Consider the following 17,744-nt stretch of genomic DNA (forward strand, 5'->3'; position numbering starts at 1 on the left):
GCAGACATCGGCCAGCCCCACAAGCTCGGGGGACAGCAGGGAGGCGCAGCGCCGACATACCACTGTTCCTCAACCTGGTTTGGAGGCTGGTGCTGGGGAGAAGCGCACTTCTCCCCAGCGCCTGCCCCACAAGCTCGGGGGAGAGCGGGGAGGCGGAGCGCTGCCATACCACTGTTCCCCGACCTGGTTTGGTTTCCCCGACCTGGTTTTTTTTTGGGGGGGGGGGAAATAAAGGAAAAAAATGTTTCCTTTATTGCCCCCCAAAAAAACTAGGTGCGTCCTATGGGACGAAAAATACGGTACATGCGGGTTACATTCTGGAGATTGTGCCTAAAGCCAAAATCACGTATAGTCAAAACACACTGGGTTAAATGGCGGGTGGGATTGACAAAATCATTTTCCCCAGCCCTTTTAATTATTATTATTATTATTATTATTATTATTATTATTATTATTATTATATTATTATTATTATTATTATTATTATTATTATTATTATTATTATTTTAGCCACATGCGTAAAGCTGAATGCACACAAGTTAAATGTGCGCAAGTTGCAAGCTTAGCGTACCTTTTTCGTACTTTTAAACATTAAAATTCTAGAAACCTGGGTAATCAGGCACCTTTGACTTCTCAGGCTCAAGCTATAAGCATTTAGTACAACTATTTAGAAACCACCTAACAAGGCTAATTACAAATGTGCACATTCATAGTGAACAATGTTAGAGAACAATACAAATGTGACCGACTGCAGCCATGTCTGAGTAGCTGAATAGTTCTTTCAGCTTTTATATATAAATTTAATAAATAAATAAATAAATGTATAAATAATGACAACTATGAAAGGTTAAATCATGTAACACCCTGAATTCGATAATGGGGAAGTTCGGTGGAATTTAATGCCACACTCTTCCCTTCTGCATAAGCATTCCTGCTTGCCAGATGGAACAATCCCCCTGCTTGCTGCTGTGAGGGTCCTTGTGTAGGTCATCTGCTGATGTGGCTGGTTAGTTGAATTTTTCTTTCCAGGATGTTTTCCATAATTAAAATAGTCTTACTTAGATTAAAAAAAAACAATTCATTCCCGACACTCTTTGGAGTTTGTGACAAAATTACTATTTTAAGTTGCTGGTGCCCGTTTTATTTCTACTTTTGTTTTTAAATCTAGTTTGTGGTCTGTATCAGGTGGGGAGCTTGTGGCCATCCAGATGGTTCTGGACAACAGCTCTCATTACCTGACTGCTGGGTCATTCCGGTTGGGGCTGATGAGCGAAGCTCTTCTTACATCCTGGATGGGGCTGATGTGAAAAGGAATCACACTGCCAGCATAATATAAAAAGGGGGCTTAAGTCTTGCTCAAAGGCCATCAAAAGTGGGTGTGGAGAAAATGCCACCATCACTACGGTTCTATCCACAATATACATTAAAAGAACGTATATCATTATAAAGTCATGGCGTCCCCCCCTAAAATCCTGGGAATTGTAGTCTGTTCAAGATGCTGAGTATGGTTAAGAAATCTCTATTCCCTTCCCAGAGCTCCTTGGGAAGAGGGACTGAACATGCTGAGAACTGTGGAAGACTGATGGCACATGCATGCAGGCCATCAGGGCTGTGTGTAAAAAGAAAAGAAAAAGAACCAATTATTAGTATTGCAAATTGTTTGCGGCTTTTCCACGTATGTGCTCCCAGAGGTGCTCATAAAACAACACTGAGCACTGAAGCTCCATCTTCACTATACAGTGGTACCTTGCAAGACGAATGCCTCGCAAGACGGAAAACTCGCAAGACGAAAGGGTTTTTGGTTTTTTGAGTTGCTTCGCAAGACGATTTTCCCTATGGGCTTGCTTCGCAAGACGGAAACGTCTTGCAAGTTTATTTCCTTTTTCTTAAAACCGTTAATACAGTTGCAACTTGACTTCGAGGAGCAACTCATAGAACGCAGTGTGGTAGCCTTTTTTGAGGTTTTTGAAGACTTTGGTGATTTTTGAAGCTTTTCCAAAACTTTTCCGAAACCGTGCTTCGCAAGATGAAAAAATCGCAAGACGAAAAAACTCGCGGAACGAATTAATTTCGTCTTGCGAGGCACCACTGTATAAAGCAGTACTGTACTTTAGCAACCATCCCTTCTTCCCAGGCAACTGTAGCTGTGAGGGGAATCCACATCTCTAGCAGAAGCTTGAGCAAAAATATTTGCATACTCTTGATTATCATTGGCAAAGGACACATAGGACAGCTGTTACTATTTAGCTCTGCTTACAAATGCATCTGCCTTGGTACTCCTGGCTAGATTTACCTTTGTGTAAAATGAATCTATGTGTTCATTTGATTTGAACATACGCATACAACATTATTGTAGAAGCAGTGTCAATCTAGACAAAATAGGTAAAAAAAATAATTGTTGGGAGATATGCTTATCTCCTAGATAATAAAACGGAGGTCCATCAAGTATTTATGAGCCATATAATAAGAAACTCTCTTATCAAAGTATGGAGGAAATATCACAGGTACTAGAACCAAAGCCGCCCGGTGGGCAGCTCCACTTGAAATGTTATCAATAAAAAAAGAAAAATATGGAAAAATTAGGAGCAATGTACAAGCAAAACTTAAAGGAAGAGCAAGGAAACTGAAACCCTATGAAGAACTTAAACAGTTTTGTACCACTTGGCTATAATATCATTAATTATATGATAAATTTAACTCTGATAATAAAATTGGTTTCCAAAAAGAAGAATAAAAATTCCAGTTAGAACTCTTGAAAAATTCCAAAAAGAATCTATCAAAAACGTATAATTTACTACTTGAATGGGAACCCAAAGATGAACAAATTAAAGAAGTAATGATCAAGTGGGGACAGGATTTCAGATACGCGATTCCATTAGATCAATGGGGAAAACTTTGGAAATCAGATATTAATTTCACCACATGTATTACTATCAAAGAAAATATTATGAAGATGTTTTACAGGTGGTATTTAACCCCTGTAAAACTAGCCAAAATTTATAAATTAACACTGAATTTGTGTTGGAGATGTAAGGTATTAGAGGGATCTTTGTATCATGTCTGGTGGGGATGTGATAAAATTAATTTTTGGGGGGGAAATATACATGAAGAATTGAAAAGAATGTTCAGAATAACAATTGGTAAAAAGCTGGAAGCATTCCTTTTAGGAATCGTAACAAATGACATCCCCCAAAACATGAAGAGATTTTTTCTATATGCAACCGCTAGATTATTGGTTGCTAAAAATTGGAAAGAAGTACTATCAGTGGCAGATTGGCAACATACATTTTTTTAAATGATTGAATTAGCAAAAATGACGGCAACAATTAGAATGCAATCTAACCAAAATCTCAAACAGGAATGGAAGTGTGTAGACGAATACATGATTAAAAGATGCTCCAACAAAAATTAATTGATATGTATAGACTGATCTCACAAAGTGAATTTAAATAGATATAAAAGAATGCATGTTTAATTATTAAGATACAAGAATACAATCACAACAATAAAGGTATAAAATAAAAATTAGGAACTCACGCATGGGTAGAGGGAAGACATGGGTAAAGACAAGAAGTAATAAATGACTAAATGTTGATACATAATGAAATGAAAAATGTGAATTTACAAGTATAATGTATATGTAATGTTATATAAACATTTTGTACAATGGTACCTCTGGTTACGTACTTAATTCGTTCCGGAGGTCCGTTCTTAACCTGAAACTGTTCTTAACCTGAAGCACCACTTTAGCTAATGGGGCCTCCTGCTGCTGCACCGCCACCACGCGATTTCTGTTCTCATCCTGAAGCAAAGTTCTTAACCCGAGGTACTATTTCTGGGTTAGCGGAGTCTGTAACCTGAAGTGTATGTAACCCGAGGTACCACTGTATATGTATTGAGATATCAATAAATAAACAAAAAAATTGTTGGACCAAGTTCAGTCAACAAAAGAGATCTTGCAGACATCAAGAAAGCATTGTGTATTCAGAACAAATGATCTCAAAACTGTTGTTTTTTTTAAAAAAAGAATATGATAATTTCTAGCAAAGACTCTGTAGATGCAGAAGCAATAGGATCAGGGAACAAATTCACAACCATAAAACAAGAAAAATGTGCTAGCAATTTATTGTAAGAGCTGCATGAAAGCAAAACAACAATAAAGTATTTACTAACATACTGAGCACATTAACAGGATTTCTTAAAGACCAGCTCAATAATGAAGCGCTTTAGCCCTTTGTCAATAACTTTAACAATTCTAGACTTAAACATATTTTTCTCCTCAATAAATTCTGTAAAAAGGTGGACCCCACCTCCACATCCAAAGTAATGTGCTTTGCTAGCTAAATAAACACACCCATTAATTCTCAGTAATTTTAAAAGTGTTTCATGCAAAGCCTCATAGTAGTCTGGATTATAAATAGTCTCAGAGGTGAGTATGAGATCATATTTTGCTAAAGGCTTACTGCCATTTAATAGAAGATTACTAAACTCTGACCATTCCCCTGAAAAGAATTTGCATTTAGAAAACAAGTCTTGGGTAAAGTCCTTCTTTGGACATTGTTTTAGAGAAAGCTCAGTATTTCCTTCAACATCATCACCCTGATTAGCACAGTTGACCAATACATTAGGCATGGTTAGTTCCTCAATCACAGTGCTGTTATAGTCCTGAAAATGGACCTGTTCAGCATTTCTTTTTAATGCAACTATTCCCAGCAATCCGGCCCCACAGCCAAGGTCCAAAACCAACTTGTGTGCAAACTGAATTTCAGCTTCTGACAAATAATCCATGAGATCAAAGGTGCACTCCCAGATCTTCAGACCTCCTTCATAGACACCTGTGATTAGGTCAGAATGAGAAGAAACACTTTGTGACACAATGTCTTCCCCGACAGTGTTTTCAGAGGGTGCTGTCTCCACCACAGAAATATCTGCATAGCATGTACTTGGAAGCAGGGTCCCCACGACTTTGTTTTTAAACAATTTCTGGAAATCTTCAGGGAGATTATGTTCTTTGGCACATTTAAGGCACAAGCCTTCTTTAGGCATAATGTTGCTTTTACTCAAAAAGCTGTTGCCTGCCACATTAGCAGGGATTTCTGATAAATCCTCCTGGTTTAATATTGTTTCTTCTGAGGAAACCTCCTTACTCTTTTCTGTAGTGTTCTCTTGCTTGTCCAAAAAGACTAAAGACTCCTGTACCAATTCCTGCATCCCATTCCCAACTGCCTCTATTCCGTTTTCTGCTGCACTGTCAATAGAGAAGTTGAACTGAAATGCCATTTTCCTGTAAAGCAGGTAAAATTAAGAGTTTATATGCAAAGCATGAAGCGCAAAAACACTCCAAAGGAAGTAGGCTGTGCTGTGCTGATAGGAAGTTTTCCGATCCAGTCTAGTCTTCACTGTGAGATCTTCTACTATGAAGACTCCACTACTTCTTTGAATAAAAGCCTCCTTTAAAAAGAAAAAAGAAATGTATCTGACAGAGTAAAGAGATAATAGCATTTTTAAAAAAAATATTGTTAAGAGTTTTAAAATGTTTTTGCTTTGTTTTTATATTGTGTATCCTGTTTGGTGCACTGGGCTCTCCCAGTGAAGGTGGTCTAAATTAAATTAATAAACATTACTATATATAAAAATACTACTACTGTTTTTCACAATGTTGAGATGGGATAGCTGAGGATGGTTAAAATGTGCCCCAAAGTACCCAACACTGCTCTTTGCTGCTCTCCCTCCAGCGGGGAGGAAATTTATGAAGCCCTGTTCAAAGCAAACAAACTATTATGGACAGAATATGTCCTTTTATTTTGTGGGGACAGGTTTGCCCAAACCAACTTCAATCCGATGCCTTTGCTTTCAGAAGTATTACGTTTCAGCTTATGCGGACAGCAAAGAGCAGTATTAAGTATGCTGTTAACCCATTTGGCATCAGTTTGTGACCACATTCTTCACCAGTATCTTTCAAACTATGTGAAAGTACTCTTACATAAACCCCAATTGCAAACCTCCCCCCCCCCCCGCCCACAATTTTTTCTGGCTTGTTTGTCTAACTTGTTTGTTTCATCAGCGAGGTGGGAAAGAACTGTGAGCAGCTCTTGGTTCCCCTAACACTCCAAGTCTGAGAAGAAATATGTTTGTGGGTTCCGAGAAGTAACAGAACTTCACTCACTTGTTGACCGAGACTCTGCCCAAACCTTTCAAGGTTCAGCCAGATTCTTTGCACCCTCTCCAGGCTTCACACCATGCCACCAAAGCCTTCTCTTGCAGGGCTGTGCTCCCAATCCTTTATCTGCAAGGCACCACCTTCTTAATTCCCAGATATGCCCCCTGCATTTCACGGCCTGAGTCAATCTAGAATCCCTATCTGGAAATCCAAATTTTTCCAAATTTTGAGATTCGGAGTCGATGAAGCTATTATTTCTTGCCAACTGAGGAGTGGTGCGAGTTCGAAACTTGGGCCAGCTAAAACGCAGCACCTCTTGACTTTGAACTTAAGGGGGGGGGGTAGAGGGATGAGTGTAGCTCAGGGGCTTTAGCACATGCTTTGCATGCAGAAGGTCTCAAGTTCAAATCTCAGACATCCCAAGGTGTTAATACTGTTAATACACCTTTGTCTGAAATCCAGGAAAGCCCCTGCAAAAGTTGAGATATAGAATAATACGCAAAGCGGATCAATTATCTTCTATATTTTGAAGAGCTTCCCTTTTTGGAGCAAATCCATATGTTAGAATTATTATTACGTGAATATGAAATAGACTATAGATACATGCCATGCATGTGAAAACGCACTTACATTTATATCTCACACGTCGAAATGACCTGCAGTTTCCTAAGAGGAATAAAGCAGAGGAATAAATGAACAAGTTAATTTGGAATACGCCAGAAATGTAAAAATAAATAAATTTAAGGAACCGCAGAAAGAGGAAGTCGATGGTCAAAACATTAGGATTTTAACATTATTGAAATGTATGTAACATTTATATCTCACACGTCGTAATGACCTGCAGTTTCCTAAGAGCATATATTTAAAGCAGAGGAATAAATGAACAAGTTAATTTGGAGTGCGCCGGAAATGTAAAAATAATTAATTTAAGGAACTGCAGAAAGAGGAGGAAGTCGAGGGTCGAAATGTTAGGACAGTAAAATTACTGAAATGCACATAAATGAAAATCATAAATACAAAATTATATCTCTATATGGATATAGATATATCTTACAGCCACAGCTGCACCTTATTTAGAAAATGCATCGTTTTCCACTTTCTAGCGAGCTCTTTTCTCGGGAAAGCTCTAAGCAAGGGGCGAAATAACCTTTTTTGGGGCGGCCACAGAAAGCAACCGAAAGGCAAGGACATGAAACTGAGGCGTTTCAAGGTTTTACGCTGTTCATTTCTCACCCCTCACAATTTTGGCAATTGGAGGCTCGGGTGGGCTTGAAAGTCGTCGTTCACAACCTGGGCCAAGCAAGTTGGACTTTTATTTAAAAAAGGAAGAGGAAGACTCGCAGCGCCGGGAAAGCGGGCTTTGGGGCGAGGCCTGCCCCGCCGGGATTTCTCCCCTTAACTCCCAGGCGCCTCTTTCCCCGCCGGCCTTGCGTGGCTCCGCTGCCGCCTCAGCTCCTCGCGCGCGCGGCCCTCTCCGCCGTCGTCGTCCCCGCCTTCCTTCCTTCCTTCCTCGCGAGGCCTGACGGGAAGCCGAGAAAGGGGCTGGGCCTCATCTTCCAGGGCGCCGGATTCGAGCGGCGCCGTCGCCTGAGGGGAATCTTCGCAGCCGCCGCCGCCGCCTGAGGGGAATCCCAGGCGGCCGCCGCCGCCATCATGTCGCAGGTGGAGCCCGAGACGCTGCCGCCGCCGCTGTCGGAGGTGGAGGGCCGGGCCGAGGAGCTGGGCCTCGGCCAACTCCCCACGGCCTTGCCCCGCCTCATCATATCCTTTCTTGGCGGGGAAGAAGCGGAGAGCCTGTCTCTGTGTGTGAAAGACCCCCCTCATAAACGCCCCTCATCCCACCCACCATAATCTGTGGGGTCCTTCCATCCCTCCTCGTGGCCCGGGACTCCCGTGGGCATCCCCTTCATCCTTTTTTTAATGTATTTAATGTATTTCTACCTCGCGGTCTCCTTCCCTCCGCGACTCAGGTTAGAAATAATAATAATAATAATAATAATAATAATAATAATAATAATAATAATAATAATAATAATTTATTTATACGCCGCCCATCTGGCTGGGTTTCCCTAGCCGCTCTGGGCGGCTTGCAACAATATATTAAATATATTAAATTAAAAATATATTAAAAGTTAAACATTAAAAGCTTCCCTAAATGGCTTGAAAACGTAAAGGGGGGTTTGGAAGACAATAGTTTTTTAAAAATAAATCCAAAATATGACACCCCCCCCCAAGAAGAATGTTCAAGATCGCTACCTTTTAAGACACATGTTAGAAATAAGAGCAGCTTGAAAACGTAAAGGGGTGAGGGTGGGGGGAGGCAATCGCTTAAAAATAATAATTTAAAAAATCCAAAATATGACTCCAAGGAAAATGCTCAAAGTCACTACCGCGCCCTTTTAAGACTCAGGTTAGAAATAAGAACAGCTTATAAACGTAGAGGGGGGAGGCAATCCCTTAAAAATAATAGTTAAAAAATCCAAGAATCTGACCCCAAGGAAAATGCTCAAGGTCACTACTGCACCCTTTCAGACCCAACATCGTCTTGGGGCAACCGTGTTTTGTTACCTTGTGTGTTTTTTTTAATACTACAAAGCTGCCCTGTGTTTTTCGGGATGAAGGGCAATATCTCTCTCTCCATATCTATATAGCCAGATGGGTGGGGTATAATAAATTATTTTTACGACTACTGCTACTACTATATCTATATCTAATCTATCTATATAAATTTAGTTAATAACAGCAGCAACTTTAGAGTATAGTGCCATTCTGTACAGTTGGAACGCAATAGGAAACAGCCATTGGCGTGCCATGTGAATTCAACAAGTACCTTTGTTCCCTCGCAGCAGAGGGAAAATTGGTAAAAGACTGTAGTTTTGAGCCAGCCTTTTATCTGCCAGCATAAGTATGCAGTTTTTCCTTAGTATTTGTACTCTATGTATCAGACATCTGATAGCTGGACCCAGCGTATCGGTAAGTAAATGCTGTGCAAACTTCAGTTAGATTTACTCAGTGCTTTTTTTCTGGGGTACGTATACCCCTAAACATTTTGTGAATCTTTGTACTTTTGTCCATTTACTGTATTTTCCCTGATTTGCACTATAAAATAGTGATTTTCTTCAGTCAAAAAGAGTACCCCTAAACATTTGTTTTAGAAAAAAAAGCATTGGATTTACTTCCATGTTTGGTAGTGATTGTACAGGAAATGTCTCCTGCAGACATGAACATGGGATGCGGCCTAGTCACATACCGTATTTTTCGCCCCATAGGACGCACCGGCCCATAGGACGCACCAAGTTTTTTTGGGGGGGGAAGGGGGGGAAATTATTTCCCCCCCAGGCGCTTGTGGAGTCGGCAGCGGGGAGAAGCGCTCTTCTCCCCACCGCCAGCCTTCAGACCAGGTCCGGGGACAGCGGGAAGATGCGCTGCGCCTCCCAGCTATCCCCGGAGCTTGCGGGGCTGGCAGCGGGGAGAAGCGCTCTTCTCCCCGCCGCCAGCCTTCAGACCAGGTCCGGGGACAGCAGGAAGATGCGCTGCGCCTCCCCGCTGTCCCCGGAGCTTGTGGTGCTGGCGGCGGGGAGAAGTACGCGTCAGCCTCCAAACCACATCGGAAGACCCCTTTCGCTCTCCAGGCTTCAGCGAAAGCCTGCATTCGCCCCATATGACGCACACACATTTCCCCTTCATTTTTGGAGGGGAAAAAGTGTGTCATATAGGGCGAAAAATACGGTATACCTTGGTTGGCAAAATGCACTGAAATTGTGCCTCTTGGTTAGTTAGGAGTTTTGCCCCAAGGAAGAAGCCCCACTAATGTTGCACGACACAGTTTTGTTACGTCCTGCTGGGGAGCAGGGTAACGGACTTGATTTGGCACCTACAGCTTTTTTCCTAGTTTCCCACCACAATCCTTCTGCACCAGAAACCAGCAGTTACTGCTTGTAGGTGTTCGGAAACTGCTTGATCCTTGGGTCCATCTTTGATACCTTTACTCTCTTTTTACAAGCTATAAAGATCTATGACTATAGTTTCAGTTCTCACAATGTTGAGTATGTACAGACAAGGCTTTGTGCAAACAAATGCCGCAAAATAATGAGAATGGAGTATTATGGCAGTTGATAAAACTGTAGTGTAATTCTTGATTTTGTGGGGAGTTAACGATTTGTTTTAATATTAAATAAATGTGTTTTTTTAATGGGTCTTTTTTAAAAAAAGAAAGAAAAGAGAATGACTTCCCCCTTTTAGTATTATGGGTTTACTTTCTTAATTTTTTTCATTCCCAGGTGTCTTAAGGATCTTGACAGAGCAATTTCTACCCCGCATCAATCTTTCTGAGCTGGAGCAAGCATTTTTCTCTAAAATACTACCAAAGGTATGACACTATTTTGAACCAGCAAGTGTGTGTTAAGAACTGCTGAGTATTCACACTTGCCTACTGTTATTTATATGCTTGAGCTGGTCTTCCAGATACATTTTTTATTTACTTGTTTTAATGGGAGCTTGGCTTGTGTCAGTGAGCAGTTTGCTTTGAAGAGCGGAGCTAACAGATAGTAGTTTTTACCACTGTTTTCCCCATTTTAGTTGAGAAAATGGGTCTATAAAATGGTTGATAAATGATTTGGCACTTTGGTAACAGTTTAGCATTGGCTTGTTTAAGTTAACAAAAAGGCCTCAATCTGCATTCTGAAATTACCTTAGCTATCTATAAAAATAAACTTCTGAATCTGGGGTTTTTGTTAACTAATGAAGAAAAAGGGTATGATTGCCAGATCCAGAAATTGTTGCACTTCCAGTTTGGACGAAATGTCAAAATAATTACAAAACCTCCATTCTATGGTGATTTATTTAGTCACTATTCATAGGATGGTGTCATAAACATAATGGATTTTTCAATGCCTCTCTGGGTGGTTAGATTATGGAAGAAGAAGAATAAAGCAAGATTGAAAAGATGCTCAGTTATCTCGGAAGATTTGCAAGGCATTGTGAATTTGGATTTTTCCAGGGTTGTCTGTTATCTCTTTAAATGGAGGTTCTGTATTTGACTGCCATGGCTAATCACACTGTACTCCCAGATTTCCTCTTGTACTTCTTAAAAGCCATCGAAGTTAATAATAACCATCCCAACATTTGACAATGCTGTGCAATTTGGTTGCATTTAATATACAGAACACCAATATTGGGTTTTCTGTAGATATTATTTAAATTGAAATCTGCTTTTTTCCCTAACAGACTGTACAATTATTTGATCTTTTGATATATGAATTATCCCACCAAGCCACAAGTGTAACAAGCCACAATGTAGAGTTACGTGAAACATTAAGAAACCATCTGAAGGTAAATCTACTGGAATTAGAACTAACAGCAGGAATGATACCTATTATATATATATTTTCCACATTGTTGGCAGTATTTTGGGAGGGAGTATACCAGCATATGCATGGTAAATCATTTGAGGATTTGTGAGCACATGTTTGATTCTATCGTACAAAGGTTGAACTTGATGCTACAACTGGTTCAGGTTTGTTGGAGATCCCTAGAGCATGGTCAAATTTCAGTTTATGGGATCAGTTCCAGTTGTTGTGGCCCAAGGATGTCAGCAGCACCTGCAACAGTGAGACTCCCAACCGTCTTGATCCCTGCCCATCATGTCTGGTAAAATCCAGTAGGAGGGGATTGGCTGGATGGGTCCAGGGAGTGATTAATGTCTCACTATGAGAGGGAGTTAGCAGTGGTGGATCCCTCCTGAATCCAGAGGTTTTAGGAAACTACCCTTCAGTCCCCAATATCCCCTTCCTGGGCAAGGTGATTGAGAGGGTGGTGGCCAGGCACCTGCAAGTATGCCTGTAGGAAGCAGATTATCTAGATCCATTGCAGTCTGGTTTCAGACCTGATTTTGGCACTGAAATATCCTTGGTTGCTCTGATTGCTTACCTTTTATCAGGAGAGAGATGGGGAGTGCAATGCTGTTGGTTCTCCTTAACCTCTCAATGACTTTTGCCCCCATTGACCCTGGTGTCCTGGAGTGATTCAAGAGGGTAGGAGTTGGAGGTACTGTATTTCATTGATTCAGCTGCTACCTGCAGAGTCACTATCAGAAAGCAGTACTAGGAGATTGTTGCGAGGTCCATGGCTTTGGGGCTGTGGGGTCCCTTAAGGGTCTCTTTTGTCTCCTATGCTATTGAACGTTTATATGAAACCACTAGCAGCTGTCATCTGGGGATTTGCAACTTGGTGCCATCAGTATACTGATGGCAGATAGCTCTCTCTCTCTATTCCATTGGAATCAGGAGAGGCTGTGAAGACTGGTGTCTGGAAGCAGTGATGGACTGGATATGAGCCAATATACTGAGGCTGAATTCTGATAAGACAGAGGTACTGTGGGGTGGTGTTACCCAGGTCCAGGAATTAGGTGTAAGACCTGCTCTGGAAAGGGTTGCACTCCACTGAAAGAATATGTTTGTAGTTTTGGAATATCCTTGGATTCCAACTTGTTAGTATGGTCCCAGGTGACTTCTGTGGCTGGAAGTGCTTATGCCCAGCTTAGGCAGATTTGTCAGCAATGACTTTGTCTGAACCAGGATAGCTCGACTTCAGTTATCCATGCCCTGATGACTTCCCACCTGGAATAAGGTACAGTGGTGCCTCGCAAGACGAAAATAATCCGTTCCGCAAGTCTCTTCGTCTAGCGTTTTTTTCATCTTGCGAAGCAACCCTCTTAGCGGATTAGCGCTATTAGCGGTTTAGCGGCTTAGCGGCTATTAAAGGCTTAGCGGCTTAGAAAAAGGGGGCGGGAGCGAAAAAAAATCGCAAGACTTGCAAGACGTTTTCGTCTTGCGAAGCAAGCCCATAGGGAAAATCGTCTTGCGAAGCAGCTCAAGAACGGGAAACCCTTTCGTCTAGCGGGTTTTCCGTCTTGCGAGGCATTCGTCTTGCGGGGCACCACTGTAATGGAGCTGCGCTTAAAGACGATTTGGAGGCTGCAGCTAGTGCAGAATGTGGCTGCTAGACTTTTAAATGGAGCCTAATAGAAACATGTTCCCCTGTTCCTGAAAGTACTGCACAGGCTGCCTGTGAGCTATTAGGCCCATTTCAGGGTATTAAGACAAAGCCCTGAGTAACTTGGGACCTGAATACTCCCCCCCCCCCAATATCAACCATCTTGGACACTAAGACCTCGGTGGTGCCACAGCAGGCGGCTGCCTCCGGCATTGGCAGAGCCTTCTCTGTTGTGGTTCTGTTCTTGGATTGCCCTCACTGTTGCCTCTCCCTCATTATTGACTTTCAGGAGAAATTTAAAAGCATTCTACTGCTGTCACTATTGCCATGTAGAGGAAGAGGAGTGTCCGTGGTGAAATGAAACCAGCAAGCAGGGGTGGACACAGTGTGACTTGCCTCCCCTCCCCTCCCTCTCTTTGGACTTGTGGCAGCAATAGTACAGTGGTACCTTGGTTTACAAACTTAACCGGGATGTGCTTTCCCTAATGAGGCCTTCCGCCACCAGTGCCCTTCCACCGTTCGGATTCCATTCTTAGACCAAGGTAAAAAGGTAAAGGACCCCGACAGTTAAGTCCAGTCGCAAACGACTCTGGGGTTGCGGCGCTCATCTTGCTTTACAGGCCGAGGGAGCTGGTGTTTGTCCGCAGACAGTTTTTCCGGGTCATGCCAGCATAACTAAGCTGCTTCTGGCGCAACACTGAAACCAGAGCAGCGCATGGAAACATCGTTTACCTTCCCACCAGAGTGGTACCTATTTATCTACTTGCACCTTTTGAAGTGCTTTCGAACTGCTAGGTTGGCAGAAGCTGGGACCGAGCAACGGGAGCTCACCCCATCGCGGGGATTCAAACCGCCCACCTCCTGATCAGCAAGCATGAGAGGCTCAGTGGTTTAGACCACAGTGCTACCCGCGTCTCAAATAAAGACACTATTTCCAGTTTTGCGGAGTTTGTAAACGAAATCATTCTTAAACCGGCCTGTTCTTAAACTGAGGTACCACTGTATTAAGGCAGGCTGCAATGCCACAGCCACTTCATTGCTGAGTTTAAGCCAGGCCGGTTTTTCAAACATTTTGAAAAGCTGGTTGCAGTGGCAGGAAAGAAGCCGGTTTTGGCATCTCTAACACTTCTGATTTGTGTTGAATTGTTGTTTATATAACCTCCATTGATCCTTACAGTAATAATATTTTTGTCATACAGACTTTGGTGCATGTGTTGGAAGTATTGACAGGGTCTGTGCGCCACATCTGTACTGTACAGGATGTTGTGCCCTTGGAACACGTCTACAGTCTTCCCTCTTCCATTCTTCATGTAATCAAGAACACATTTGTACACTGCAAGGTTGGTGAACTTCATAGTTAGTACTATTAATTAAATTTCTATACCGCTCTTCATCTGAAGATCACAGGGTGGTTTACAATATAAATAGTTCAATAAGTATGTAATATTTGTAATTTAACTATCACACTCTGCCAAAACTTGGTTCAGAAAGATCTGAAAAATTGGGAAAAGGCAAATCATTCATTATTAGGAAGAATTGATGCTTTTGAATTATGGTGCTGGAGGAGACTCTTGAGAGTCCCATGGACTGCAAGAAGATCAAACCTCTCCATTCTGAAGGAAATCAGCCCTGAGTGCTCACTGGAAGGACAGATCCTGAAGCTGAGGCTCCAATCCTTTGGCCACCTCATGAGAAGAGAAGACTCCCTGGAGAAGACCCTGATGTTGGGAAAGATGGAGGGCACAAGGAGAAGGGGGCGACAGAGGACGAGATGGTTGGATAGTGTTTTCAAGGTTACCAGCATGAGTTTGACCAAACTGCGGGAGGCAGTGGAGGACAGAGGTGCCTGGCGTTCTCTGGTCCATGGGGTCATGAAGAGTCGGACACGACTAAACGACTAAACAACAACAAACATAATAAAAATGAACATACCTTCCCATCATCCTGTTTCTATTACAAAACCTGCTTATCTCTAGATTGAATTCAGTTATAAAAAAGAATGGCAAAAAGTAAGTTTATAGGGAAAGAAAAAACCCAAAGTAGCCAGAAAAGTTGGGAAAGTAGATAAAAATAATGAAGGGGGTTGGGTATTTCTTAAATAAGTCAATATTTTGATGATGCAGCACAATTAGTATTGTTAATGCAATGGGACAAGCCGAAGGAGAGCTATAACAGGCCAACACAGGAATATTTTGTCAAAACCGATATTAGAAGCCTACTATCGGTAAGTGGAAGCGACAGAAATATTGTGTGTCGCACATAACAGAAACATAGAATTGTAGAGTTGGAAAGGACCCTGAGGATCATGTAGTTCAACCCCCTGCAATGCAGGAATATGCAGCTGTCCTATATGGAGATCGAACCCGCAACCTTGACATTGTCAGCACCACACTATAAACAACTGAGTTAATAGATAATTTGCTTGGAAACATGAAACCAATACAAACAGATTTTATCACATAAAACCTGACAATTGGCCTCTGCGTTAGATGAGGGAAGATTTAATTTGAAAGGACAACTAGGTAATTTTCAATTTTGGAAAGATAAATTGGAGTCCTTTCAAGATTGAGACTGAACAAGTGAAGCCTAAATTAGAGATCGATACTCCCGTTTCTAGTATCTGCAAATCTGAACCTTCTTAAATAGGCCTTTCCAATGCTTGCTTTTTCTCTTTTGCTTGTTCTGTAAGTATGAAGTTGAGAGCCAGTGTGGTGTAGTGGTTAAGAGCGGTAGTCTTGTAATCTGGTGAACCGGGTTCGCGTCTCCGCTCCTCCACATGCAGCTGCTGGGTGACCTTGGGCTCGTCACACTTCTTTGAAGTCTCTCAGCCCCACTCACCTCACAGAGTGTGTGTTGTGGGGGAGGAAGGGAAAGGAGAATGTTAGCCGCTTTGAGACTCCTTAAAGGGAGTGAAAGGCGGGATATCAAATCCAAACTCTTCTTCTTCTTCTTCCTGTCACCTGCTCGAGCTTGGCAAGTCTGCGAACTAGATTTGTGGAGCTGCCTGCTTCCTAAAATGTTTGCCCTGCCTTCTGCCACCAGGTGGAGGAGCCATAACCTAACCTGATAGTCTTGTGCTACCAGTGGAAAACAACCCTTTAGATAACTGCCAACTGTATTCTCACAGAGTATCACAAGGATATTAGAGAATTAGTAACTTGGTGCAAACAATTTCCCAGTGTTTGTTTCTATTGAAATTGATACTGATAAAGCCTGAATACAGTTTTGTTTAATAAATACTATCCTGATATGCACTCATACTTCTTAAGGATAATTTTCAGAGGGGAAAACCTCTGGTGTTAGTATGCTGCAGCAAAAAAAACACACACCCCAAAATGTATATTATGCCATAGTAATACATTTGTTTGCCTGTAAGGTGTCACAAGAAACTTTGTTGTTTTATCTGGGATAAATTCTGGAGTACATCTTGTATAGCATGTAGTGAGATCTTGTATTTAGTGCTTAGCAGCTACGGATAATATGAATAGAGAAATGATCTGGCTCATAAATTAGTTACTTCCACCACTGATCTATGCAATGTGTTCACTTTCTCTCCGTTTTTTTATTTTGCTACAGAATAGTGAGTCGTTGTACAGTGAGTGTCTCCACTTGTTTTCGGATTTACTCCAGTCTCTGTTTAAGGAGGCCTATGCTTTGCAAAAGCAGTTTATGGAACTGCTTGAGATGGTATCCGTGAACTCTTGTGCTGCTGAAGACAGTATAGCGATTATAGCATCAGGTGTGTATGCAAACCACGCACTTTAAAGCAGACCACTCTCCCAAATGTATAAACTCCTAGCACGTACCTGTTCCCTTCTGTTAAAATTGGTGTTCCTCATCAGTCCAGGATGATCCGCTTCTCAAATTCAGGGCTAAATGTGAGATGAAAGCAATTAAAAGTGCAGCTATCACTTAACTACTGTTGTGAACATAGGGAAATGGTGGTCTTTGTTGTATTGAATGATCTTCATTGTATTGAACGGTTCGCTATGTTATATGCTGAACTTACCTTGCATTTACTTTTTGTCCTTTGCTCTACAGCTGTTCATACTTTGCTGGAGATCTGTTCTGCTATTTCCAGCATAGATCATGCACTTCATGCAAACACATGGAAGTTCATAATCAGGTATGTTTTTATTCTATTAATGTTATCTGTTATATAATCTAAATAGATTATATGAGCTCTGCATCAAATTGTGATATTGAAAAATCTGTATCTAATTCAGCTTGTTAGACATAATATGGACTCAGATTTGGACTGACACCAGCTCCTCCATTGTGCAGAATGCTCTGCGGAAATAGAACCAATAGATCAGAATGGATCAATATAATAAAAATGAATTTTTAGTTTGAAATTAGTTAAAAGGTACATGATTGCACTAAATGGCTATTAAGCCCCAAAATATCTCATTTACAGTCTACACTGAGATCATGGCTTTAAAATCTGAGAAGGAATGAATCATTTAGATTTAAATACTTAATTAAAAAATACGACAGAGTTCTGGGCCATTGCATTGCTTGAATGCAGTGGTGAGATGGATAAGGGAAAACAAGCTAAGCTTGAATCATAGCAAGGTGGAGTCACCGTGGG

General features: G+C 41.6%; 2 protein-coding genes across 6 annotated transcripts in view; one reads left to right on the plus strand and one right to left on the minus strand.

Annotated features, from left to right (window-relative positions):
• Positions 1-3,450: 3,450 nt before the first annotated feature.
• METTL18 (methyltransferase like 18) lies at positions 3,451-7,644 on the minus strand. Of its 4 annotated transcripts, none has more exons than XM_053391376.1 (3): positions 7,394-7,644; positions 6,791-6,826; positions 3,451-5,451 (listed from the first exon to the last, which is right to left on the minus strand). In XM_053391376.1, the coding sequence occupies exon 3, from the start codon at positions 5,278-5,280 to the stop codon at positions 4,186-4,188; it is 1,095 nt and encodes a 364-aa protein (XP_053247351.1). In that variant the 5' UTR covers positions 5,281-5,451; positions 6,791-6,826; positions 7,394-7,644; the 3' UTR covers positions 3,451-4,185. The 4 variants fall into 4 exon arrangements, with proteins under 4 accessions (XP_053247351.1, XP_053247352.1, XP_053247350.1 ...); XM_053391377.1 differs by having other exon boundaries at positions 4,024-5,451; positions 7,401-7,644; XM_053391375.1 differs by having other exon boundaries at positions 4,024-5,451; positions 7,308-7,644.
• A 75-nt stretch (positions 7,645-7,719) lies between these two features.
• The window catches only part of FIRRM (FIGNL1 interacting regulator of recombination and mitosis), a 29,775-nt gene continuing 19,750 nt past the window's right edge, over positions 7,720-17,744 (plus strand). For both annotated transcript variants that reach the window (XM_053391358.1, XM_053391359.1), the window contains exons 1-7: positions 7,720-7,920; positions 9,093-9,133; positions 10,441-10,529; positions 11,387-11,491; positions 14,353-14,493; positions 16,730-16,892; positions 17,195-17,279. In XM_053391358.1, coding sequence (XP_053247333.1) covers positions 7,814-7,920; positions 9,093-9,133; positions 10,441-10,529; positions 11,387-11,491; positions 14,353-14,493; positions 16,730-16,892; positions 17,195-17,279 — 731 coding nt within the window. In that variant the 5' untranslated portion in view covers positions 7,720-7,813. The remainder of the gene's footprint in view (positions 7,921-9,092; positions 9,134-10,440; positions 10,530-11,386; positions 11,492-14,352; positions 14,494-16,729; positions 16,893-17,194; positions 17,280-17,744) is intronic.

The sequence above is a fragment of the Podarcis raffonei genome, chromosome 6 (assembly GCF_027172205.1).
Source record: "Podarcis raffonei isolate rPodRaf1 chromosome 6, rPodRaf1.pri, whole genome shotgun sequence".
NCBI lineage: Eukaryota > Metazoa > Chordata > Lepidosauria > Squamata > Lacertidae > Podarcis > Podarcis raffonei.